Raw genomic sequence first — 27,821 nt, forward strand, 5'->3', positions numbered from 1 at the left:
ATGGAATTCAGGGTGAGATGGATCTGAAACTGGCTTAGTAATAGAACATACAGAGTGGTGATAAAAGGCTGTTTGAGTGACTGGAGGCTGGTGTCCAGTGGTGTACCACAAGGTTCAGTGTTGGTCACTGATTTGTTATATACATAAATGATGTAGATGACAATGTGGGGAATGATAATGAAATTTGCACTTGACACAAAGATTGGTGCGGTGATTAATAGTGAAGATGAAGGTTGTAGGTTACAGGAAGATATACATGGGCTGGTCAGATGGGTGGCATGATGGCAGATGGTTTTTAATCCTGATAAGTGTGAGTGATGCACTTTATAAGAAATAACAAGACAAGAGAGTATTTAATGAATGGCAGAACACTAGGAAATCATAGATCCCTGAAGGTGGCAGAGCAGGTGAATAGAATAGTTAAAAAGGTATATGAGACACTTGCTGTTATCAGTAATGGAATAAAGTATAAGAGCAAGGAGGTAAGGTTGGAGTTGTACAGAATGTTGGTTAGGCCACAGCTGGAATACTGTCTGCAGTTCTGGTCACCTTACTATAAAAAGTGTATGATAGCAATAGAGGAAGTGCAGAGGAGATTCACCAGGATGTTGCCTGGGACGGAGCATTTGAGATATAAGGAGAGACTGGATAACTTTGGATTGTTTTCTGTGGAGCAGACAAAGCTGAGAGGAGACATGGTTGAGTTGTATAAGATTTTGAGGGATATGGGCAGAGTGAATAGGAAGCAGCTGTTCCCCTTGGTTGAGGGGTCAAACACAAGGGGGCATATTTTTAGGGTAGGGGGCAGGAAATCCAGAGGAGATTGAAGAAAACATTTTTCACTCAGAGGGTGTTGGGGATCTGGAACGCATAGCCGGGGAAGGTAGTGGTGACCGGAAACCTTACAACCTATAAATGGTAAATGGATGAGCGCTTGAAACATCATAACATTCAAGGATATGGGATAAGTGCTGGAAAATGGGATTAGTGTGACTGTAGTGGTAGTTAGTGTCAGCGCAGGGTCAAAGGGCCTTTTCTGCACTGTACAACGCTATGGTTTTCTGAAAGATACTATCTCACACTTACCTATACTGAATTTCATTTGTCATATACATGCCAATTCTGCATCCCTTCTTATAATTGTGATAGCTGCTTTCAGGATTAACCATATTCTAATTTTGAATCATCTGCACTTGTTGTCAACGTACATTGACAACAGTGGTCCAAACACTGCTCTTTGTTGAACAGCATTTTCAATGTTCTGTCACCTTTAACTCCCTGTTCTCTGTTTTCTAACCAGCTCACTATCCATTCTGCTACCTGACTGTTCATTCTACTTTATCCTGACCTTATTCTTGAATCTACGATAGTATATCTTGTCAAAGATCTTTTGAGGATGCAAGTATATTACTTTCGTTGCATTATCCCTATCAATAATACTACCTGTTACTATTTTGAAGGATTTAATAAAGTTGTTCAAGCATGACCTCCCCTTTTGAATCCATGCTGACTATTATATTTTCAGTTTCTAGATATTTTTCTATTACATCTTTGAGCAAAGGTTCTATTATCTTTACTATCACTAGCATGAACCTGACTGATCTATAGTTCCTTGGACTTGTTCTATCTTCCATTTAAAATATAGAAATAACGTGAGCTGTTCACCAGTCCTCTGGCAGTATTCTTTTGTTTAATGATTTTTTTATGTGTATATTATGGTACCTCTGCTACTTCATTGCTTGCTTCTTTTAATGTGTATGTATGCAATCCATCAGGCCTTTACAGTTTATGATCTCTAAATTAGGCCACTTTACTAATTGAGAATGTAATCGAAACTGATATCTCGGGCAGTACTGGGATATTAAACTGAGGCTCCATCTGGTCAGTCAGATGAGAATAAAAGATTCCATTTTTTTTCAAAGTTCTGCTTGTATCTTCACTGACAGTTATCCCTCAGCCTAAGTGGCAATCTGTTTGTGCAGCCAGAAGACATAGGTGAGATATTAAATGAGTATTTTGCATCTGTGTTAACCTTAGAGAAGGACAATGTAGGTATAGAAAGCAGGGAGGGGATTGTGACATAATTGAAGAGATTAGAATTGAGAAGGAGGAGGTGTTATCAGGTTTAAAAGTGGATAATTCCTCAGGCCCAGATAAAATGGATCCACTGCTGTGTGAAACGAGGGAGGAAGTTGCAGGGACTCTGATGCTAATTTTCAAATTTTCTCTGGCTGCAGGAGAGGGACCAGAGGACTGGAGGACAGCTAATGTGGTGCCATTATTCAAGAATGGAAGTAGAGAAAAAACAAGTAATTAAAGTCTAGTGAGTATGATTGGGAAATTATTGGAAAACATTGAGGGATAGAATTAGTCTCCACTTGGAGAGGCAAGGATTAATCAAAGATAGTCAGCATGGCTTTGTCAAAGGAAGATCATGTCTAACAAATTTGACTGGATTTTTAGAGGAGATGACTAGGTGTGTAGATGAGGGCAGTGCGATTGATGTACTTTACATGGACTTATAAGGCTTTCGACAAAATCCCAGATGGAAGAGTGATCAAAAAGTTAAGAGCCCTTGTGATCCATGGTAATTTGGCAAATTGGATCCAAAATGGGGTTAGTGGCAGGAACCAAAGGGTGATGGTCAAAGGTTGACTTTGTGACTGGAAGATTGTGGCCAGGAATCAGTGCTGGGTCCCTTGCTGTTTGTAGTGCATATTAATGATCTAGATATAATTGTGAAAGGTATGATCAGTAAGTTTGCAAATGACACAAAAATTGGTGGCATGATAAATAGTGAGGAGGAAAACCTTAGGATGATACAGATGGTCAGATGGGCAGAACAGTGGCAAATAGAATTTAACCCTAAAAAGTGTGAGGTGAGGGGAGGACTAACAAGGCAAGCGATTTTACAATGAATGGTCAGATGCTAGGATTACAAATGCTCAGAGGGGCCTTAGTATATGTGTGCATTGATTTCTGATGGAGACAGGACAGCTGGACAAGTTAGTTAAGAAAGCAGATAGGATACTTGCCTTTATTAACTGAGGCATTGAAATAAGAGCAGGAGGTTATGATAGAGCTTTATAAAACACTCATTAGGCCACAGCTGGAGTACTGTGTGCAGTTCTGGCTATTGTACTATAGGAAGGATATAATTGCATTAGAAAGGGTCAGAGGAGATTCACTAAGACGTTTCCTGGGCTGGAAAGTTTCAGCAATGAAGAAAGGTTGGATTTAAATTAATTTGGCAAGGGAGTGGGTTACTGAGTGGAGGTGCAGTAGGGAATAATGCACAGCCAAATATAGAAGATAAACCAAGTCAGCCTGGAAGGCAGAGCAAAGATAGACATATTAAGGCGCAAGGGAATAATGGCAAGATTGGGTGGCATTCTAATGCAATGAGTCTTACGGGTGAGGGTGTTGATTAACATATGGGAGTATGATATTATTGCTATCATAGAGACATGTCTGAGTGAGGAGCAGGACTGGCAGCTCAATTTTCCAGGATTTAAAATCTTCAGATGAGACAAGGTAGGGGCATAAAAGAAGAAGTAGTGTCACAAAATTGATCAAGGAGTCAATTACTGCAGAGAAGAAAACTGATATTTTAGAGGGTTCCTCCAATGAGGCCATATGGAGAGAACATAAAAACAGTAAAGGGACATTTGCATTACTGAGAGTGTACTATAGGCCCCCAAACAGTCAGGGAGAGATAGAAGAGCAGATATGTAGGCATATCTCAGAGAAGTGTAAAAATAATAAGGTAATATTAGGGAATTTCAATTTCCCCAAAGTGTGGAGAGCTTAGCAGAGGCAGAATTCCTTAAAGCACATCTGGGAATTCTTCTTGAATCAATGTATAGAAAGTCCTACAAGACAGGACCAGTACAGGAGCTGATTTTAGAGAAGGAAGGCAGTAGAGGTGTCAGTGGGGGAGCATTTTGGTAACATGACCACAACTCGGTAAGATTTAAGGTCGTTATGGAAAAAGATAACGATGGACTTGAAAAAAAGAAACTGGGGAAGGCTGACCTTAATAGGTTAAGACAGGATTTGGCCTTGGAGCAGCCACTAGTAGGAAAATCCACATCAGAGCAGTGAGAGTAACTCAAAAAGGAAGCCAAGAGTACAAATTCAACATGTTCCTGTAAAGGATAGGATCAAAATATCCAGAGAACCTTGGATGTTAAGGGATATAGCAGGATTGGATAAAGAAAGAAAAGGAAAGCTTATGGCAGACTCGGGCGAGGGAGGAGGTTGGGGTGGGGGTGGGGGTGGGGGTGGGGTGGGGGGGGTTGGTGCCGTGGTTGGAAGCTGAAAACAGTAGATGCCTTAGAAAGTTCAAAGTGGTACTTAAAAAGTGGATTAGGACAGTGAAGAGGGATCATGAAAAAACATTGGCAGGAATATCCCAAGGTGTTGTATTGGGATGTTAAGGGTAACCAGGGAAAGAGTAGAGTTCATTAGACTGGGGTTGTTTTCCTTAGGGTAGAGAAGGCTGAGGGGGGACCTGATTGAGGTGTACAAAATTATAAGAGACATATAGGATAGACAGGAAGAAACTTTTCCCTGTAATAGAGGGCTCAATAACCAGGAGCATAGATTTAAGGTAAGGGAAAGGAGATTTTGAGGGGATTTGATGAAAAGCTGTTTTGCCTAGACAGTGATGGGAATCTGGAACTTAATGCCTGAAAGGATGGTTGAGATGGGAACCTTCACATTTAAGAAGTATTTAAATGAGCATTTGAAATCTATAGCATACAAGGCTATGGACCAAGTGTTAGAAAATGGAATTAGAAAAGATAGGTGATTGATGGCTGGTGCAGACACAGTGGGCTGAAGAGCATCTTTTGACACTGTAAACCTCTGTAGGAAGGATTTTCTTTTGTAGTGGTGGAGATGGCCCATCATTAACCATTGGCAGGATCTTCTGATCCCACATTGTCAACAGGGTTTCCTCTTCCATGCAGTTCCCTGGTGTTGATTCGCCATTGGTAGAAAGCTGGAAAATTCCGGCCTATGACTTGATGGGTAGGATTTTACTGCCTTTTCGTCCCGAAACTGTAAAATTATGCCCGACGAAAGCTGGAAAATTCCGGCCTATGACTTGATGGGTGGGATTTTACTGCCTTTTCATCCCGAAACTGTAAAATCGCGTCAATGGACTTTTCCATGGTCCGCCCCCTTGCCAGTTTTGATTCATGCGGCAGGCGAGGCAGTAAACTTCCAGTTTATGACTCTAGAAACAGGGAATTCTCCCTTGTGTACTGCTTGGGAGGTATTCCTTCACTAGCAACTAACACAGGTAATTTATCTCATTACTGTTTTGTGGGAACTTGTGTGTAAATTAACTGCTGCATTTCATAAGTTACAAAATTTCTCCTTTAAAACCAAGTGGTTCCTGCGGGGGAGAGAAGAAAACAGTTCAATTTGATCGAAACAACCCTAGCCCTAATCACTTCTTACAATTCCTACCTTTTGTACAAATCTGCCCCACCTCTACCTCCCCACAACCAGAGTCAGGTCCAGCTCTCATTTAAAGGAATTCAGTAATCATCAAACAACCTGACAGAGCCATCATTCTACGGGGATTGAGCTTGCTCCCAATTTCAAATCTCTGGTTCTCCCAAACCTCAATTGTAGAAAACAGAACTGGAACATAATCCCTTAATGGGAATTGGGGCGCATAATGGGGCACAATGGTTAGCACTGCTGCCTCACAGTGCCAGGGAACCAGGTTTAATTCCTGGCTTGGGTCACTGTCTGAAATTTGCATGTCTCCCCATGTCTGCGTGGGTTTCCTCCAGGTGCTCCAGTTTCCTCCCACAGTCCAAAGGTGTGCAGCTTAAGTTGATCGGCTGTGCTAAATTGACCCTAGTGTCAGGAGATTAGCTGGGTAAATATGTGGGATTATGGGAATTGGGCCTGGGTGGGATTGTGGTCGGTGCAGACTCGATGGACGAAATAGAACATAGAACATAGAACATTACAGCGCAGAACAGGCCCTTCGGCCCACGATGTTGCGCCGACCAGTTACAAAAACAATGACCCACTAGCCTATACCAATCCCTTTTCGTCCATAAACCTATCCAGAGATCTCTTAAACGCCCCCAAACTAGACGCATTTACAACTGCAGCAGGCAGGGCATTCCAATCCCTCACCACCCGCTGGGTAAAGAACCTACCCCTGACATCCGTCCTGTAGCTACCCCCCCTTAATTTAAAGCCATGCCCCCTCGTGCTAGCTTTCTCCATCCGAGGAAAAAGGCTATCACTATCCACCCTATCTAAACCTCTAATCATCTTATATGTTTCAATAAGATCCCCTCTTAGCCGCCTTCTTTCCAACGAAAACAACCCTAGATCCCTCAGTCTCTCCTCATAGGACCTCCCCACCATACCAGGCAACATCCTAGTAAACCTCCTCTGCACCCTCTCCAACGCCTCCACATCCTTCTTGTAATGCGGGGACCAGAACTGCACACAGTACTCCAAGTGCGGCCGCACTAGAGTAGTGTACAGTTGCAACATTACACTGCGACTCCTAAATTCAATCCCCCTACCAATAAACGCCAAGACACCGTACGCCTTCTTGACAACCTTATCTACTTGATTCCCAACTTTCAGGGATCTATGTACACACACACCTAGATCCCTCTGTTCATCCACACTATTCAAAGTCCTCCCGTTAGCCCTATACTCGACACATCTGTTGCTCCTACCAAAGTGAATTACCTCACACTTCTCCGCATTAAATTCCATCCGCCACCTCTCGGCCCAGCTCTGCAACCTATCTAAGTCTCCCTGCAGACTATGACACCCTTCCTCACAATCTACCACACCTCCAACTTTGGTGTCATCAGCAAATTTACTAATCCACCCAACTATACCCTCATCCAGATCATTAATAAAAATTACAAACAACAGTGGCCCCAAAACAGATCCCTGAGGCACACCACTCGTAACTGCACTCCATGATGAATATTTACCATCCACCACCACCCTCTGTCTCCTATCTGATAGCCAATTCCTGATCCAACTTCCTAGATTACCCACAATCCCATACATCTGCATTTTCTGCAGAAGCCTACCATGGTGAACCTTATCGAACGCCTTACTAAAATCCATGTATACCACGTCAACTGCCTTACCCCCATCCACCTCTTTGGTCACCTTCTCAAAAAACTCAATAAGGTTAGTAAGGCACGACCTACCTGCTACAAAACCATGCTGACTATTTCTAATCAATTCATTACACTCCAAATAACTATAAATCCTATCCCTAATAATTTTTTCTAAAACCTTGCCCACAACAGAAGTAAGACTCACCGGTCTATAATTCCCGGCAAAGTCTCTGTTCCCCTTCTTAAACAATGGGACAACATTCGCTATCCTCCAATCCTCCGGGACTACACCAGAGACCAATGACGACCTGAAGATCTGAGCCAGAGGCTCTGCAATCATCTCTCTAGCCTCCCAGAGAATCCTAGGGTAGATCCCATCCGGACCAGGGGACTTATCTATAGCTGCCTTCTGCACTGTAGGGATTCTATTATTCTTAATTAGAAACCTCGGTTAGATCACCCTTAAGTCTATGCTTCTCTATAGTGTAGAGTGCCATCTCCCTTAGCCTATCTTGTTAACTAAGTTCTCTAAGTTAGGCATGAACGGTCCTCTTCTAAATATGTAGAATAAAACTGCCCCCAAAATTCATCTGCCTCAAAACCATCAGAAGGAATCCAAAAGAGAAAATGCTGGGAAATCTCAGCAGATCTGGCAGCATCTGTAAGGAGAGAAAAGAGCTGATGTTTTGAGTCCAGATGACTCTTTGTCAAAGCTAAAAGGCATAGAAAGTGGGAGATATGTATACTAGAGGGTCAGGGAATGAAAGATGAGTCATAGCCATAGGAACCAGGGGAAAAGACTGCTAATAGCCATTCACAGAGAGAACAGAGGGTGAGAATGATTAACAACAGAGAAACTGTAAGCCATGACAAATGGGGGTGAGGGGGCGAGGAAGTTGGGTGCAATCAGGACCCTGGCCTTCCAGTTGCTTACTACTTTAACACATGATCCAGCTCCCATACCTACAAGTCTGTCCTCGGCTTGCTGCAATGTTCCATGAAGCTCAATGCAAACTGGAGAAACAACATCTCATTTTCCGACTAGGGACTTTACAGCCTCCTGGTTTCAACATCAAATTCAACAATCTCAGATGATTCACTCCACCCTATCTTGGCCTCTTTGTTTTCGTTCTATTTTATTTAATTGTTTATTGTTCTCTACCTTTTATTTCTTTATTGTCTTTCACCATTTTTCTCTCCCTCACTCTTTCTCCCTACTTCATCACCCTTCCCTTACCTTCCCCCCCACCCCCGATTCCCCTTTTCTCCATTTTACCTCTATCCCATCTTTTCCCCCACCTCCAACATCTTCATCTGTCACAGTTTACAGCTTCTCTGCCGTTTGGCCATTCACACCCTTTATTCTTTCTGCAGACAGATATTAGCAGTCTTTTTCCCTGGTTTCTATGGCTATGATTCATCTTTCATTCCCTCCCCCTGCAATATAAACATCTCCCACTTCCTATGCCTTTTAGCTTGAACAAATCTGGTCTTGAAACATCAGATTTTTTTCTCTCCTTACAGATGTTGTCAGACTTGCTAAGATGTTCCAGCATTTTCTCTTTTGGTTTCAGATTCCAGCATCTGCAGTAATTTGTGTTTACCCGGTCAGAAGGGATGTATCTGTTGTTTTATTGAAGCTACCCTATGGTGCTGCCTTGCCTCCTATTGTTCGAGTTGTCAAATCTTGCATTTGGTCCTGGACTCTGCTTTCAAAATCTAATCTTCCTGGAGTAAATCCAGGAGTTAAACCATGATGGCATTTGGAAAAGTTACGTTATCCGTCTAATTCTCTTTGAAGGCTTTTTCCCACTAATTATGAAAATGTTTGAGATGGAAAGTTGGCTGTTCGACTGAACAGTGGGAATTACCCAATGGAGAAACCTAATTGGCCGAGAGAAGACAGTGAGGATGAACGGTGTTAGGAGTATGAAGGCGGGACAGCTGGAGGAAGGAAATTATGTAGAGACACCTTCTAAAATCGATCCACTTTGAACTGCTACAGAGATGAGCATTTGGTATGGATTTTGGCTGTATCTTAGTCAAATCTAGGCTCTAGATGCAAAAGAACCCTTCACTCCTCTGAGTAGCTGAAAGAGTTTAATATTGCTAAGTTGAGTAAGGGTAATGCTGGGATAGGGTATGAAGTGAAGAAGTGAAATAAAAGTTATTGAAACAAAAAGCTTCTACTTAGCCCCTTTCACAGCCTCACAATGTTCCAAAGCCCTAATGGAGAACTTTTGAAATGTTATAATGTAAGATTGCTACTTTGTATGAACCCACAATGGGATGACTAACTAGACTCTTTTTTTAACGTGTTAAGAATAACTTCCAGCCAATAATTCCTCTGCTGTTTCTTCCAATAGTGCCATGGTACCTAAAAGACCCGCACCCCCCCCCACCCCCCATAGTGCCATGGTATTATGACAATGACAATTTTTAACATCTAACCTGGCAAAACAGCATGTCCCGCAATGCAACATTGGGTACATTCACTATCTCTGGAGATAGATCTGAAACCTCATAGCTCGAGGTAACAGTGAACCCCAGCTGACAATCTGAGGAGGGTGTAAGTGTGAGAGAACAGTCTGGGCAAACTGATTTTGACGGATTCCAGGCATTGTGTTGACAGGGAGGAGGGGGTTAAAAGGAGTAAAACAAACACACAAGAACCAACTGCAACACCTCAAATACCAAAAGTCAGAGGTTGGCGCCAGTATTTAAACTCAACACAGTCAGATCCTGCTTGTAATTCTTAACTCAAAACAAGACGTGAAATGTGAAGGAGCTAATCGGCAAAGAGAGATAGACACACACACACACACACACACACACACAGGAGTTTTGAAAGTAAGAGTGTGCAGTACTCCTCATTCCCGCTAGATAGTGCCATCTCACTTTTATTTGCACTCCCCGCTCTTTTAATAGTGCAAAGTTTGCTATTTCTCGGAGCCACCCCCTGTTTGCCAGCCCGAGTTGTGGGTTGGGCTGGCTGATGATTGGCCGGGTTGGGAGCAATGAGAGGCGGCGATTGGAAGGGGTTTGATGCTGGGGGTCTTGGGTGCCTGCCTCCCCCAGACCCCGTTGTGTGTGAGAGACGAGCGTTTGGCCGCTGCCGAAGCTGCTATGTGAGTGTTGCAGAGAATCAGGACAGCCCGCACTCTGCAACCTGGAATATAACCAGCAGCGGGAGACCCCAAGGGCAGGATCCAAAACTATGGTTCCCATTCTCATCCTCTATCTGCTGTCTGCAGTCGGTGCTGTGGAAGGTAACAATACCCCAAATTTATCCTCCCCCATCTTCTCTGTGATTTACCCTCGTTTGTAGACTTGAAATTGTACATCTTTTAAAACTAAACTTGCATGTTTAAAAGTTACACTAGAGTCTCTCAGTGCCTTTGCAGGGGGGACTGATAGAGTTGTTTAAAAAGTAATCTATTATTTCTCAGCAAACAGATGTTAGTTCAATTCCCTCTCTCGCTCTTCCCCTTGGAGCTGCAATGCAGTCTTTTATTGACGAAGGGATTGGGATTCTATGCGCGCCCGGTGGATTTATTTCGGGTTTGGTTCCATTTTCCTCGGATGGGATCCTTTCACCCCTAATAAGGCTCCGGGCATCGTGCTGAGCTTGACTGGTGGGGCAGGCAACAATACATCACTGGGTGACTTGAGGAGAGAAAGCTCAGCTCTGGCAGGTTGTGTTGAATGTGTGTGTGTTAGAGGGACAGAGAAAGTGTGAGGGGAAGTGTGTGAGTGTATCATTGTGCGAATATGCATGGATCTTTCATTGAATGCTGGAATGTGTGTCTGTGTATTTGAGAAGTATGAATATCGTTGTGCCTATAAGTGGATCTCTGTTTGTGTGTGTGCGTGTGTCTGTGTGTAATATGTCGTGTGTATGTGTGTCTACCTGTGCGTGAATGTATGGTATCTGTAAGTGTTGTACATATTTGTGTGTGGGTGTTAATATCTGTGTATTTGTGTGGGGTGTGGGGTGGGGGGTGGGTGTCAATAGCTGTCTCTGTGTGCGAGTGTGTGTGTGTGTGTGTGTGCGTCTCTGAGTGTCAGTCTGTGTGTGTGTGTGTGTGTGTGGGTGGGTGGGGGGGGGGGGGCGGTGGGTGGTGTCGGGGTCTGACCTGAAGCTCTGTATTCCGGGATAAGGTGGATGAAACGTAACAGAGATTGTGACTTGACTCCAGAATTTGAGACTTTCCAAGATGCGGGAACGGCAAGAGCCGCTTTTTATGGTGCTTTGTACATGCAGGCGATCTGAAATGTTCTCCGGATTCTGCTCTGTACACCCCACCATATTCAACAATGGGCAGTATCGCACTGACAGTATCGGAACACCTTTCAAAGTGATTCATGATGTTTCCACAATCCCATAGAGAACTATGAACCTGCTGATTATATACAGTATCATCTTGATAATACCACAGACATTGTACTGTTACAAATGTTGTATTCATGGAACTTCATTGTTACATCCTGGCTATTTTTTGGTTCTCTATTTCTGCCTCTTACATTAATGTTTGTAACACCGAGACTGTAATCGCAGAATAAGAATGTTAGTGTACATGGTTTTAATTTGCTCCATTTCTCCTCTTTATAAAAAATATGCAGAATCCGCACATGACGCTTGTGTTAACACATTTATATGTTTTCTCTCTCCCTCCTGGCTATTCGCTTTTTACTTTTCCCCGTGTTTGGTGCCGACCCTTTAGTTCTCGATCAGTAAATCCTCTCTTTCTCCTTATGAATATTTAGAGATGTAAATAGATTATTTGCTCTTCTTGAGCCCCCTCCCCCGTTGCCGTTAATCAGAAAGGTTAGATTCGTTCTCTGTGAAGAAGCTTGAATGTAGGATGGCCTCATTATTGCAACCAGTGCCTTCGAAAAGCTTGTTGAGCAGTTTGAGGAGTGCCTCAATGTCGCCACTATGTGAGTTCATTAACACGTTGCTTTCAATGAGTCTCCTAATGGGGGTCTCCGGGGAGATGTACGCTTCACATGCCATCCCTCCTCCTCCTCCTCCTCAAGCCATTTCAAACCCATTTGCCTGCGAGTCACATCCTCTCTCATCCAAACGGGATTTGCGAGACGTCAAGACGGCAGGGAAAGCATTAGGGGCACAATGAGAGGATAGGAGGGAGAGAGAGAGAGGCTGGAGTGGGGGGTATAGGAGGTGACAAGGAGTTAGGATCCTAACAATCATCTGTATTCTGCCTGACATGCATTCTGCCCAACTCATATCGCTCCCCGTTTAAAAAGAAAAATCACGGTGCAGTGTCTGGGACGGAAGAAACTCTACGTTGTAGCTGAGTTCTCTTTGTAAACGAGAGTTGGGTTCCTCCAGTGTGAGAGGTTACCTGTTCAGTTAGAGCTTTCAGCATCTCAGCTGGGGCTCTTTAAGATTACCTCTCGGGTCAGATGTGGGGAAAGTTGTTAGTAATTAAACTGGGAACGGCGGTGGTGACCGGATGAATGGTGAGCAGAGGGATGGAGGGTGTGATAGCAGGCTGGTAGGAGTAAGGGTGTGGTCAGTGTATGGGTAACTGTGGTTGGTGCGGGGGCAAAGAAGTGGTGGATGTTTTTGGAGTTGTGGGGGTAGTAGATAAGGTTGGTGGCGGAAGAATGTGCAATGGGGATGTTGATAAATTCAGAACCAGATACAGAACGTGAGGAAATTCACCCAAGCTGAATATTAAATAAAGTACTGAAAATGGAGCAACTCCAAAGCCCCAGCCACATCTTGTCTAACACAGCATCCCTGAGAACAGCAGTTTTACTGGAAACATTCTCTAACTGCAGTGTGTTGTGAATATTTAAAAATCTGCACTAGTAATATCAGTTCAATCTTTCTGTAACAGAAACGAGTTAATATGGGCTGTGTGTGTGCGACTGTGTATATATGCATGTGCATTTGAGACTGTGCATCTGAGACTCTGTGAATGTGTGTATGTTGTGTGGGACTGTGTGTGTGTCTGAGACACTGTGTATCTGTGACACTGTATGAGTGTGTATGTAAGTTTCCTAGCTGACTGACTTCACAGTTCATCATTAGGTGGACATTCGTGTCCCCAGTTCAGATATAACTGAGTTGTGAGATTATTCAGTGATGTTAATGCTTCAGTATTGTACTGGGATGGAATTAGATTTGGATGTCAGTCAGTCTGGATCTGCCCCTGATTCATGTTGAGATCAGTTCTGGAATCTTTTGATCAGTAGTTCACGTGAGGCAGGATTAAAGTGCACCATTATATGTCATATGGAGGCAGTGATATAGATTAACCAATGTAACTTTACTGCTATTGTGCACATTGTTTAACTTGCCTCATTTGAAAGGTGAGTGCTGAATACAAGACACAATTCTCCTTTGAACTAAAGAACAAATAACCTTATTGTGTCACAACATTATTGATTATTGAATGATTTCTCTGGGGTAAACCGCACAGGTCTTAAAAAGGGGTCATCCCACCATAGCCAGTTCTTTATTAATTGAAGAATCAACAACAAAAGAACACCATGTATTTATATACTGTTTTATCAGTGTAAAATGCCCTAAGGAACTTTACGAGTGTTATGAAACAAAATCTGACACCGAGACATACAAAGTGATATCAGGGCAAATGGCCAAAAGCTTGGTCAAAGTGATAGGCTTTAAAGAGCATCTTTAAAATGAAAGGTAGTCAGAGGGTTTTGGGAAATAATTCCAAAGCTTAGGGCTACGGCAGCTGAAGACACAGCTGCCAATGGTAAAGTGATTAAAACTGAAGAGGAAAGAATTAGTGGCGCTCAGAAATTAATGGGGCTGGAAGAAATAACAGAAAAAGGGAGGGGAGAGGCCATAGAGAGATTCATTATTGTGATATTCAACAATGTGCAACACAATATTTTGTTATTTTGAGACCTTTGGTTGGGGCCCACTGAGCATGATCATGAGAATTTTGGAGTACCCAATTTAAAGTTGCACCTCATGGCTATAATTTGTCGGGTTGTAATGCATTCACGTAAATTATTGTCAAATTCATCTGCCTGAACATTGAATTTAAATTGTTGAAATTGACCTGAAATTGCTGAGTAGATCCGTAAGAAATGAATGCAGTTGTTAAAAAGTGTGAAATTACTGTGTATTTTTAAAATGATGGACTTTCTCTTATTTAATTTGAAGAAAGACTTTATAAATCAGCAAAGCAAGCTGAAAATTTTCTGTTTAATGTATCACTGATCCAGGAAGAATATCTTTTGTCTTATTTCTCTGTCAGACAAAGCAAATGTGGATGTGTATGTTTGAGAAAGCAAACAGAAAAGGGTTTGATGGGGACAGTCAAAGGACAAAGAAAATTACAGCACAGGAACAGGCCCTTCGGCCCTCCAAGCCTGCACCGACCATGCTGCCCAACTTCACTAAATCCCCTTACCCTTCCAGGGACCATTTCCCTCTATTCCCATCATATTCATGTACTCGTCAAGATGCCCTTTAAAAGTCACCTACTGCATCCGTTTCCACTACCTCCCCTGGCAATGAGTTTCAGGCACCCACCACTCTGCCTGTAAAAAAAAATGCCTTGTACATCTCCTTTAAACCTTGCCCCTCGTACCTTAAACCTAAGCCCCCGAGTAATTGACTCTTCCGACCTGGGAAAAAGTGTCTGACTATCCACTCTGCCTATGCCTCTCATAATCTTGTAGACTTCTCTCAGGTCTCCCCTCAACCTCCAGTGAGAACAAACCAAGTTCCTCCAACTCTCCTCATAGCTAATACCCTTCATACCAGGCAACATCCTGGTAAATCTTTTCTGTACCCTCTCCAAAGCCTCCACATCCTTCTGGTAGTGTAGCAACCAGAATTGAACACTATATTCCAAGTGCGGCTGAACTAAGGTTCTATAAAGCTGTGACATGACTTGCCAATTTTTAAACTCAACGCCCCGGCCAATGAAGGCAAGCATGCCATTTGTCTTCTTGACTACCTTCTCTGCCTGCATTGCCACTTTCAGTGACCTGTATACCTGTACACCCAGATCCCTTTGCCTATCAATACTCTTAAGGGTTCTGCCATTTACTGTATATTTCCTATCTGTATTAGACCATCCAAAATGCATTACCTCACATTTGTCCAGATTAAACTCCATCTGCCATCTCACTACCCAAATCTCCAACTGATCTATATCCTGTTGTATCCTCTGATGGTCCTCATTGCTATCCACAAGTCCACCAAACTTTGTGCCGTCCGCACAAATACAGTTACATTTTCCTCCAAATCATTTATATATATATATTACAAAAGGCAAAGGTCCCAGCACTGATCCCTGAGGAACACCACTTGTCACAGTCCTCCATTCAGAAACACACCCTTCCACTGCTACTCTCTGTCTTCTTTGACGAGCCAGTTCTGTAACCACCTTGCCAGCTCACCTCTGATCCCATGTGACTTCACCTTCTGCACCAGTCTGCCATGGGGGACCTTGTCAAAGACCTTACTGAAGTCCATACAGACAACATCCACTGCCCTACCCTTTGTCACTTCCTTGAAAAACTCAATCAAATTTGTGAGGCACGACCTCCGCTTCACAAAACCATGTTGCCTCTCACTATTACGTCCATTTATTCCCAAGTGGGAATAAACCCTGTCTCGAAAAATCCTCTCCATTGCTTTCCCTACCACTGATGTAAGTCATTTGATATATCTTCAAGTTCATATTTTCTTGAGTCTTCATGTACTTTCATGGGATGTGGACATGGCTGATGAGACCAGCATTTGTTGCCAATTCCTAATTGCCCTTGAACTGAGTGGCCTGTTTAGCCATTTCAGAGGCAGTGAAGCGTCAATCACATTGCCGTGATCTGGAGTTACATATAGGCCAGACAGGGCATATTTCCTTCCCTAAAGGGCATTAGTGAACTAAATTAAAGATAGTTTCATGATCGCTATTGCTGAGACTAGCTTTATATTACAAATTTGTTAATGTGGGGGGGCTGATGGTCTAGTGGTATTATCACTAGATTGTTAATCCAGAAATTTAACTAATATTCTGGGGACCTCTGTTCCAATCCCACCACAGCAGGTGGTGGAATTTGAATTCAATAAAACTATTTGCAATAAAGAATCTACTGGTGATCATGAAACCATTGTAAATTGTTGGAAAAAGCCAGCTGGTTCATTAATGTCCTTTAAGGGAGGAAATCTGCCATCCTCCAGAGCCACAGCAATATGGTTGACTCTCAACTGCCCTCCAAGAGCAACTAACAAAGAACAACACAGCACGGGAAACAGGCCCCTCGGCCCAATGAGCCCGCGCCGCCATTTTAACAATGTGCTTTTCCTCTTCCACCCTTGACCCATGTCTATGCTTATGGCACCCACATTGGAAACCAGATCCAGGGGAGAATAATTTAGGGACAATTTGTTACACCAATCAGCCTAAGAGCACATCTTTGGGGTGTGGGAGGAAACCGGAGCACCCGGAGGAAACCCACGCAACCACCGGGAGAATGCACAAGCTCCCACAGATACTGGCCCAAATCCATGTATCTGCACAGCAAACAGTGATAGTCACTGAGCTGTCGTGGTGCCCATCTGCTGGTCCAGTCTAAGTGTACACAACCGACACAAAGTACTAGGCTACTTAGGGATGGCCAGCAATGACACCACAGCCCATGAACGAATACGAAAAAAAATTTCATCGGCTGCCATGGTGGAATTTGAATCCTCGTCTGACAGTATTCGTCTCGGTCTCCAGATTACTAATCCAGGGACATTACAACTTTTCCACACTCTCCCACTATATATGTTGTACGTGTGTTGGCTGATTTGAACCTTTGATCTAATTTTAATAGTAGAACAAGCTCAAAGGTCTGTACTGCCCTTGTGCGTGGGCAATAGAGTTGTGTTGTACCGTCAGCATCACATTAGAAAAAGGTGTGCATGCTCTCACTGACTTTTCACTTTGAACCCAGTGGTAACCTATATGGTTCCAGAGAGCAAGCCGTTCATTAGAGAAAAGATAGGTCTAGAACAAAACCAATTCTCTGTGACTGAGCCAGACATAACTTACTTAGGGATACTGGACTCTTCAAGTGAAAGGAAAGAGTGGCTCTCTACTGTTCAGGCTTTAGGTTAGCTTGGTTTACATAGCTAACATCCTGTTCATCCTCCTGTCAGATCAGCCTTGATATGACTGACTGATGGAGTCTAGAGGCAAACTCTTTTCCCATGTTCCTCTCTCTGTGTGCAGTGGGGTCACCATGTAGTTTAATGGGACAATGCCTTCTTGACCATGACTGGCCTGAGTTATAAGGGGCAAAATCCCAGTACAAAAGAAGTGTTTGAGCAAAAGAATCATCAATGCAATGTTGCAGTGTGCCCCACTGGCTTGGTCAGCTAGAAGATGGAACAAATTCACAGAGCCAATAACCCATTCCAACTGCTGCTCATTGAGCCTTTTGGAAAGCAGGGGAGTTGGGGAGGGCAGGGGGGTGGGGGAGGCTGTACATTGGGAAAACAATACTTACTATTCTATTGAATACAAGGGAGCAAATTCTGGTTGTCCTTCACTGGCTTTAGTCGATGCTCAGCAATCTTCTGCTCTTTTGACCCCATTTTGCAATTGGCCGGGCATCAGATATTGATGTACCTGACTGGTGCAGGTGATAGGCCATCATTAACATGCAAATCAGGACTCTAGAACATCCATCACCATCAGTTGGGACTGAATGGAATCCGTGGCTTTTTAATGTGTATAAGAGCCAAAGAGATGCTTCTGATTTTTTAATGTACTGAAGAGTTGGTGTGCGCCTCTAGGCCTTACAAAAATAATTTTGTTCCATGTCACACTGAAAACACCTTTCTGATCACAACAACTAGCTTCAAACTTATATTGATTGTCAGAAACATTGTGAATAGACTAAGAGTTGTCTGCAATCTGCAATGTTACATAGAGTGTATCCTATTTCCATAGCAACCTTGCACACTCCGACACAATATTTTAAACTTAGCAACTCCCAAACACAGACTTTTAATTTTATAAATCCTCTACAACTGTCGTCTGGAACATTTCCTTACATTGGCCCAGAGCTTGCTGGAGAGAGGCTCGTACTCTGCCCTGTTAGACTTTTTCCTTAAAACTGCAATTGATTTGTCCTGCAAGTGGTTGCAAGTGTTGGGTGATAGCAGTCACAGTGAGGTTAATGGAGATCAAATCTCCTTTTAAAGATAGATAATGAAACATAGGAACAACAGAGCAGGAAATCAGGGAATTTGAGTCAAACTGGGTACAGAAAAGGAACAAAGATTGGATTAATAAAGTGAAACTAAGGAGGAAAAATTAAAATCAAGAAAATACTTAAACATCTTATTTTAAAATCTCTGGAAAAAACTACCACAAGGAGGAATAAGTTTACGTTTATTTATTAGTGTCACAAGTAGGTTTACATTATCACTTCAATGAAGTTACTGTGAAAATTGCCACACTCAGGTGTCTGTTCGGATACACTGAGGGAGAATTTAGCATGGCCAATGCACATCTAACCAGCACGCCTTTTGGACTGTGGGAGGAAACTTGAGCACCCGGAGGAAGCCCATGCAGACATGGGGAGAACGTGTAGACTGCACACAGATAGTGAACCAAGTTGAGAATTGAACCTGGGTCTCTGGTGCTGTGAGGCAGCAGTGCTAACCACTGTGGCCACTGTGCTGCCCCACCGAGTAGATCTCTACAGTTTTAGTTCCTGGGCTGGAGAGGTGAGCGGTATTGCTGGAATATAAATCTCCTCATTAAAAGGGTCCTTGTACTGTGAAGTATCAGCCCCAACTTTCTGTGATAAGTTCAATTAATGCACAAATGCATCAATTTCTTTGAACTCTTGGGAAGGTTGTCATTTTTGTGAAGCTAATGGTGGAGTAGTGCAAATTGTCCAGCCAATTGTGGTGATTTGCAACCTCACAGCATATCTCTTGCTCATCAAAGGGTGCTGGATTATTCATGCACTAAACTCACCATTATATTTCCAGACCAATATACATATATTGAAAGATCATCATGTCTATTCCCCTGTTGAAAATGCCTTTGTCATTTGCCTCGTGTTCACCGCTTCTAAAATGAACTATTCAAAGCTGCTGTATCACAGAAGGAGATACTATGTTTGCTGTGCTGTTATGAAATAACACTACACCTCACCCTCATTATAGATCTCTGTTCTTGTTTGCTGCAATGTTGTACGATCTCAAGGCTGGACTATTGGGGATATTCACTGCAACACCCACCTCATTAAAACACAACACAGTCCTCAGAGCTGAGCATTTTATGAGAGTGGAGTAGAGCAATGCAACACATTCAAGAGAATTTGTGTTCCTCTGAAATGCAACAAAAGCTCTACTTACTTAGATGCAGAAAATAGTGGTGTTTATGCATCCATTATCAAACAGCCATCTTATTCCATCTCCACCTGTTTTCATGCATCAGAACTCACTTACGTGCAGGCAGTTACTGAGCCAGGGTGGTGTTTCATTTCATTGTTCATCCATGTAGAGGTGGCACAGTGGTTAGCACTGCTGCCTCACAGTGCGAGGGGCCCGGGTTCAATTCCAACCACGGGTGACTGTCTGTGTGGAGTTTGTTCATTCTACTTATAGAACATAGAACAGTACAGGCCCTTCGGCCCTCGATGTTGCGCCGACCAGTGGAACCAATCTAATGACCCTCTAACCTAAACTATTCCAATGTTATCCATATGCCTATCCGCTGACCATTTGAACACCCTTAAAGTGTACCTGTTTGGGTTTCCTCTGGGTGCATTGCTTTCCTCCCACAGTCCAAAGATATGTGGGTTGATTGATTGGCCCTGCTAAATTTCCCCTTTATGTCGGGGGGATTAGGAGGGTAAATATATGGGGTAACGGGGATAGGACCTGGGTGGGATTGTTGTCGGTGCAAGCTCGATGGGCCAAATGGCCACCTTCTGCACGGTGGAGTCTATGAACTATTGTTAGTAAAGAGTGCTAGTAAAGAGGGTTAGTAAAGACTTGACACACCTTACTTTAATTGTTTTCCTTTACCTCTCGAATTATAACATAACAAAGTCACTTCTTTCCCAGATGAAGTATTTCTTAAATGTCCCTCACCACGGTATGTGTATATATATTACCTTCCTTTCGGTGGCTTGTCCTGTTTCACTGACTGATTTGGTTCCTGCTTTGATTTGAAAATTCTCATTCTTGGATAAAAATCCCACCCTGGCCTTGTCCTTCTCTGTAACTTCCATTAGCCCTCTGACATCTTTGCACTTCTTCAGTTTGGGCCTCTCAATCATCCCCAATTTAAGTAGCTCCAATATTGGTGACTGTGTCAGGCCCTAAGCTCTGGAATTCCCTCCCTAAACTTCTGTAACACTCTCAAACCATGACGTGGTTTGGTGTCAAATATTGTTTGGTAATTGCACAATGCGAGCTGCATTGTGATTTTTTTTTGCTTTGTTAAAAGCACTATATCAACGCAGATTGTCATTGTTATCCAAGTCATTGGGCAGGATTCTCTGACCTCGCCTGTTGCTGGGATTCTCCAGTCCAGCTGGAGTGAACAAAGATATGGCTGAGCATCAAATTTTCTATTCTCACTGGCAGTGGGGTGTGAATGGCTGGAGGATTCTGTCCATTATGTTTCAAGCATGAGTCTAGATAGAAATTCAACCATGGAAGGAGCATAGCTGAACGAGTTCTGATCTAGTGTTGCATGTATACATCAATCAGGGTCTCTGAGTGGAGATCAGGGATGAGAGCTTTAGCAGGATTTTAGTTTCTCCATCAATTGCCCAAGGACATTGAGACTGAGGATAGTGCTACTGAGCTCTACTGAGATCTCATTGAGACATATAAGATGTTGAATGGGATGGATAGGATAGAGGTGGAGAGGCTCTTCCCGCTCAGAAAGGACAGTAGGACTAGAGGGCACAGCCTCAAGATAAAGGGGGGACGGTTTAGAACGGAATTGAGGAGGAACTTCTTCACTCAAAGGGTGGTGAATCTCTGGAATTCTCTGCCTGTTGAAGTGGTGGAGGCTGCCTCGCTCAATATTTTTAAGACGCGGGTTGATAGGTTTTTGATAGGCAAGGGGATTAAGGGTTATGGGGAGAGGGCGGGAATGTGGAACTGAGCCACGACAGATCAGCCATGATCTTATTGAATGGCGGGGCAGGCTCGAGGGGCTAGATGGCCTACTCCTGCTCCTACTTCTTATGTTCTTATGAGCTCAGCTGAGATTTAACACTGGTTAAAATTGAAGCCGTTCTGCTATGTGGGACAGCATGGTAGCACAATGGTTATCACTGCTGCCTCACAGCACCAGGGATCTGGGTTTGATTCTCGGCTTGGGTCACTGCCTATGCAGAGCCTGTACATTCTCCCCATATCTGCGTGGGTTTCCTCCAAATGCTCTGGTTTCCTCCCACAGACTGAAAGACATGCTGGTTAGGTGCATTGGCCATGTTAAATTCTCCCTCTGTACCTGAAAAGGCCCCGGAGTGTGGCGACTAGGGGATTGTCACAGTAACTTCATTGTTAATATATGCCAACTTGTGACACTAATAAACTTAAATGTGATTCCATATCGGAGAATAGATAGTACATTTTGGGTGAATGGGATCAAAGATTATGGGGAAAAAGCAGGATTAGGTTATTGATTTGGACGATCAGCCATGATCGTAATGAATGTTGGAACAGGCTCGAAGGGTCAAATGGTCTCCTCCTGCTCCTACCTTCTATGTTTCTATTTGTCAAAGGACCATTGGGAGGCCTATATGTTAATGGAAAAGAAAATACAACCCTTACTGTACCGATGTAACATCTGTATAGGAGTGTGCTGATTAATGATAAATTATAGGCAGTTGGTCCCAAGGGCACAATTCTGAGGTACTGGACTGAGACTATGCAAAGTCATTTTGTGATTGAGTCTTTGAAGGTAGACAATGATCATTCCCTCAGGCTTTTATTGAAAGCCAGATTTCAGATCTGAAAGAGCAGAGTTTTAAATTCATGCCACCCACCACTTCTCTCATTATAAGATTTTTTACTAAAGCCAAGGTGTATTACATTAATAATAGAAATGCAGAATAATATTCATTCTGGATCTTCCTTTCATGGAAATTTTAATGATTGCTATTTTTCAGACGATTTTTAAGAGATTAATATTATTACTGCCTCAAGTGATAGCCTCCTGCCTATTTATCTCACTTGGTGATTTGCCAATCTTAGTTCTGTTGCAGGGAATGCAGGCTGGTAGGATATACCTATAATATTGGAGCTTGCAATTGCTCCACTGGCTAATATTAGGGACTGTGTGCTGGATACTACAGGATGACCTCAGGTCTTCCTCCTACTTTAATTCTCTGCCTAAAAGCAGGTCCAACCCACAGCACCACAAACTCCAGTATGGGTATGGATAGGGCTAGCATGCAGATCCAGAACCCACCCAAGCAGAATGAGGAACAAAATCCCTGCTGTTGGCACCAGTCTGGTCCATGCCAGCTGGCCCCTGCAAGGAGCAAAGGCTGCTGTGACAATGTACAAATTACATGCATGTTGTAGTCTGTAACTATGGATAGTGATGATAGAGGCTCCAATATTCTTTTGATCACTCTCAAACAAGATTGAGGGAAAATAGGACTGCTATGAGTGTTCTGTATAATTTAAGTCTTTTCAATGATCTCATGAAAGGTATTCATCACATTCAGCCAATCCCACTTCCCCTCATTAGGTTGAATATATTAACACTGATTTCAAGTATTAGCCAGAGTCAACAGCAGCCTGAAAATGATCTATCTGGTAAATTAATGTCCCCATTAAAGTAATTTGTTTTAACAGATTATCAGCTTTCGATATGTTGGTTTTTGATATCATTTTGTTGCTATACATTTGCAATAAAGTTATTTATGTATTTTTAGGACTTAACATCAGTGTGGAGAGTACGTGCAATCTGAATCCGCCATTGGATCACAATCTGATACTGAAAATTCATTGGCTGAGATCCCCTCAAGCAGGGGAGCCTCATTCAGCTTCATATAATCATAAAATTCCTACAGTGCAGAAAGACCTACTAGTCCACATCTTTTCTCAATACTGGCCCTATAGTATGAGCCAACATCCTGGCATCTGGTCGAACATAGCAGGACATTCAGCTATCCACTGAGACCACTAGGCTTACGCAGGAACAGTGCTCATGGAGTCCACTCGCTCTGATGAAACACTGCAATAGTGCATACAGGGCTCAATTTCCAAACCTAGGTGTAGCAGTGGCATCCTGGTATTCGGCACTGGACTGGTAATCCAGCCACCCAGGGTAATTCCCTGGGAACCTAGGTTCAAATGTCACGTCAGCAGAAGATGACATTTGAATTCAGTAAACATTTGCAATTGAAATGTCTAGTTATGAACATGTAGATTGTCACAAAAATCCATGTGGTTCACTAATGTCCTTTAGGGAAGAAAATCTGTCTAAATGAGATTTCAGCCCTTTACCAAGTGATTGACCTTTAAAATGCTCTTTGAAATGGCCTAGCAAGCCATTCAGTTCAAGGGCAGTTAAGGATGGGCAACCAGTGACACCCTCCATCATGAATGAATAAATAATTTCAGCTCCTGGAGGAGACATGAAAGCCTTGACCTTAAAACCAGAATAAAACTACCTATGGTAACTTTCATTTATGAAACTGTTTAATTCAGAAATACTTGGGACATGGAGCATGGGTACAGGAGAAGGCCATTCAGAATTTGAAGCTTGTTATGTTATTCTGTTCGATCACATCTTTTATTTTTTAACTCCATCCAACCACAATGAATTCGTAAACCTTAACATCTTTGCCTCACAAAAATCTATCAATCAGTTTCCAGCAGAGGAAATCATTTCTCATTATCTATCCTATTAATCTAATCATAGAATCCCTAGAGTGAAGAAAGAGACCATTCAGTCCATCAAATCTGCACTGACTCTCCAATAGAGCACCCCAACCAGGCCCTCCCCTTCACCCTATCCACATAATCCTGTGCATTTACCATGGCTAATCCACCTAACCTACACATCTTTGGACTGTGCGATTAAATCAGAGCACCTGAAAAAGAAACCTATGCAGACATGTCTCCCAAGGCCGGAATCAAACCTGGCTCCTGGCGTTGTGAGGCAGCAGTACTAACTGTCTAGTCTTTTAATCATCTCAAGCACCTCAACTATTTCACCATTCAATCTTAATACGAACTGCAACCTCCTTATAATTTAAACTGTTACCCCTGGTACCATTGTAGTGAATGTTTTCGAGTACTCGCTATTAAAATGTAGGAAACATGGCAGCCAATTTAAGTTTTAGTCCAACCTATTTATTTGATAATATACTCACAAGCTTTCGGGGTTAGCCCCTTCGTCAGGTGAATGGAGAGTTCTGGCCTCAGACAGAGCATATAAAGCACAGACAGTTTAAAGATTACTGATTAGAATGCGAATCCTTACACCTTCTAATTCTAATCAGTAATCTCTAAACTGTCTGTGCTTTATATGCTCTGTCTGAGGCCAGAACTCTCCATTCACCTGACGAAGGGGCTAACCCCGAAAGCTTGTGAGTATATTATCAAATAAATAGGTTGGACTAAAACCTGGTGTTGTCAGACTTTTTACTGTGTTTACGCCAGTCCAACGCCGGCATACCCACATCAAGCCAATTTAAGCACAGCAAGGACCCACGATAGCAGTAAGATGAATGAGCAGTTAAGTTGTTTTAGCAATGCTGGTTGCGTTTGGCCATTGGACAGGCAACTGGGATCAATCCCTTGGCCTTCCTCAAATAATGTCACGAGAACTTTAACATCCAGCTGGGAACAGAGATTGAACTTGGGTTTAACAGTTGACCTGAAAGGTGGCACCTTTGCCAGCGCAGCACTCCCTCAGTGCAGTACTGGAGTGTCAGCCTAGAATATCAAACCTTTAGGGTGGAATTTGAGTGCATAACCTTCTGACTTGGGGCACGTGTACTATTACTGAACCACAGGTGACACCAGAAAATAGCTATTTAAAAACAACAGATAGTTTGAGGTAGGTGTCGGATTAGCTTGGTTACTGGTTTTGTAAGGCACTCTCCTTGATGAATGGGCATGTAAAAATCCCTTTGCTAGCCTGGGATCAATCCTTTTATTCATGACACTTAGGGTAGCAGAATCAATTATTTTTTGAGCGGAATAGATTAAATGGTTTATGACTGAGGGGTACAATGTATTTTTCGAGGTTTTTTGTATAAACAAGGTTTGGAAACAAGCTTAAGAACTGTTGAATTAATTAGTTTTTCGGTCAGAATAATCAATTTTTAGCTCAGTTTTTCTCTCCAATCTAGCCAGATCCTTTGTGTTTAACTGTAGCCATGATGCTGTGTGATATTTCCTTGTTTCCTGGTCTCTGCAAATGAAGCAGGCTTTTCTATAATCCATCGTTGCAGCTCACACATTTCACACCACATCTGTAAGAGGTAGCAATGTTTTGAAATGCTTGATGTCCAAGCTGACTTCTGAGGCTTCCTGAATTCCCTGGGGCTGCCACCCACCATTCTTTGCAAGTAAGCACACAACCGGAATATTCCGCGATCCTTTGCTCACCAGCTGGAATTTTGCCTTGTGAATGAGGGCTGGGGTCGAACTCACAGCCAGCGCTTGGCCCTGATGCTGCAAACATGGAGTGAATGCTTCAGGGCCCGGCATCATCTTCGCATTGCTTACTCCAATACCCTCATCCTTCGCTCTTTTAACTGGCATTCTTTGTCTTTTCATCTATCTGAATTATGGCAAATGTGCAAAAGGGAAAGAAAAATCTGAAGAGGCAGGAATGCTTGACTGGAAGTGCAGGACTCATGCACCCTCCCTCCCCTAAGCACGCCACCTTCTACTGGTGCTTTTCCTTCTGGGACCTCATTCAAGTGAACTTTAAAGCAGCAAAGGCAGGAAAACCAAACACCTTGACAGAAGCTCATTACAAAACCTCAGAGTACCGCACTGAAGGAGCAACCTCATTGTACTCATTCGTCTTTGTCAAAACAACTTTCCCAATTCCAGCAATTTTTACTAGCTGGATGCCCAGGTTGAAGGAGCAGGAGATGGGGTGTGGTTTGGGGGGGGTGGGGGGAGCAGGGTGCAGAGGGTGAACATTATCAAATGAAGGATGTGATTCCAAATCACCAAGAAACTCAATTGGGAAACATCAAACACTCTGTGTGGAATGTAGGAAAAGAGATTGAACAGCTTTGATTATGAAGCAGTGAAATAACTCATTAAACAAAGCAGAGTTAATCATATTAAGGGATAGTTCAGTAGAGATGCACCGACAGATCTTTAAGGAGTTAGTGATGTCACTGTTAATGGGAGGCTAGGGAGGAAATTGCAGGTCCGCTAGCAGAGGTATTTGAATCATCGATAGTCACGGGCGAGGTGCTTGAAGATTGGAGGGTGGCCAATGTTGTGCCTTTGTTTAAAAAGGGCTGCAAAGAAAAGCCTGGGAACTACAGGCCAGTGAACCTCACATCTGTGGTGGGTAAGTTGTTGGAAGGCATTTTGAGAGACAGGGTATACAGGCATTTAGAGATGCAAGGACTGATTAGGGACAGTCAGCATAGCTTTGTGAGTGGAAAATCATGTCTCACAAATTTGATTGAATTTTTTGAAGGGATAACCAAGAAGGTAGATGAGGGTAATACAGTTGATGTTGTCTGCATGGACTTTAGCAAAGCCTTTGATAAGATACAGCGTGGTAGGTTGTTGCATAAGGTTAAATCTCACAGGATCAAGGGTGAGATATCTAAATGGATACAAAATTGGCTTCTTGACAAAAGCCAGAGGGTGGTTGTAGAGGATTGTTTTTCGAACTGGAGGCCTGTGACCAGCGGTGTGCCTCAGGAATCAATGCTGGGTCCACTGTTATTTGTTATTTATATTAATGATTTGGATGAGAATATGGGAGGCATAATTAGTAAGTCTACAGATGATACCAAGATTGGTGGTGTAATGGATAGTGAAAAAAGTTATTTCTGATTGCAACGGGATCTTGATCAGTTGGGCCAGTGGGCTGACGAAGGGCAGCTGGAGTTTAATTTAGATAAATGCGAGGTGATACATTTTGGTAGATTGAACCAGGGCAGGACTTACTCAGTTAATGGTAGGGCACTGGAGAGAGTTACAGAACAGAGAGATCTAGGGGTACGGGTTCATAGCTCCTTGAAGTGGAGTAACAGGTGGACAGAGTGGTGAAGGAGGCATTCAGCATGCTTGGTTTCATTGGACGGAGCACTGAATGCTGGAGTTGGGACGAGTTGTTGAAGTTGTACAAGACATTGGTAAGGCCACACTTGGAATACTGTGTGCAATTCTGGTCACCCTATTATAGAAAGGATATTATTAAACTAGAAAGAGTGCAGAAAAGATTTACTAGGATGCTACCCAGACTTGATGGTTTGAGTCATAAGGAGAGGCTGGATAGACTGGGACTTTTTTTTCTGGAGTGTAGAAGGCTGAGGGCTTATAGAGTCTATAAAATAATGAGGAGCAGAGATCAGTTAGATAGTTAATATCTTTTCCCGTACGTAGGGGAGTCTAAAACTAGAGGACACAGGTTTAAGGTGAGAGCAGAGATACAGAAGTGTCCAGAGGGGCAGACACTCACCACACAGATGGTGGTG

General features: G+C 43.0%; 1 protein-coding gene across 1 annotated transcript in view; it reads left to right on the forward strand.

Moving 5' to 3' along the window:
• Window positions 1-10,227: 10,227 nt before the first annotated feature.
• Window positions 10,228-27,821, forward strand: part of LOC145340550 (ephrin type-B receptor 1) — a 555,098-nt gene continuing 537,504 nt past the window's right edge. The window contains exon 1 of the mRNA XM_080185026.1: window positions 10,228-10,396. Within this exon, the coding sequence (XP_080041152.1) occupies window positions 10,345-10,396 (52 nt within the window). The 5' untranslated portion in view covers window positions 10,228-10,344. The remainder of the gene's footprint in view (window positions 10,397-27,821) is intronic.

Source organism: Carcharhinus amblyrhynchos, chromosome 3, assembly GCF_965287045.1.
Source record: "Carcharhinus amblyrhynchos chromosome 3, sCarAmb.v2.hapA, whole genome shotgun sequence".
Lineage (NCBI taxonomy): Eukaryota > Metazoa > Chordata > Chondrichthyes > Carcharhiniformes > Carcharhinidae > Carcharhinus > Carcharhinus amblyrhynchos.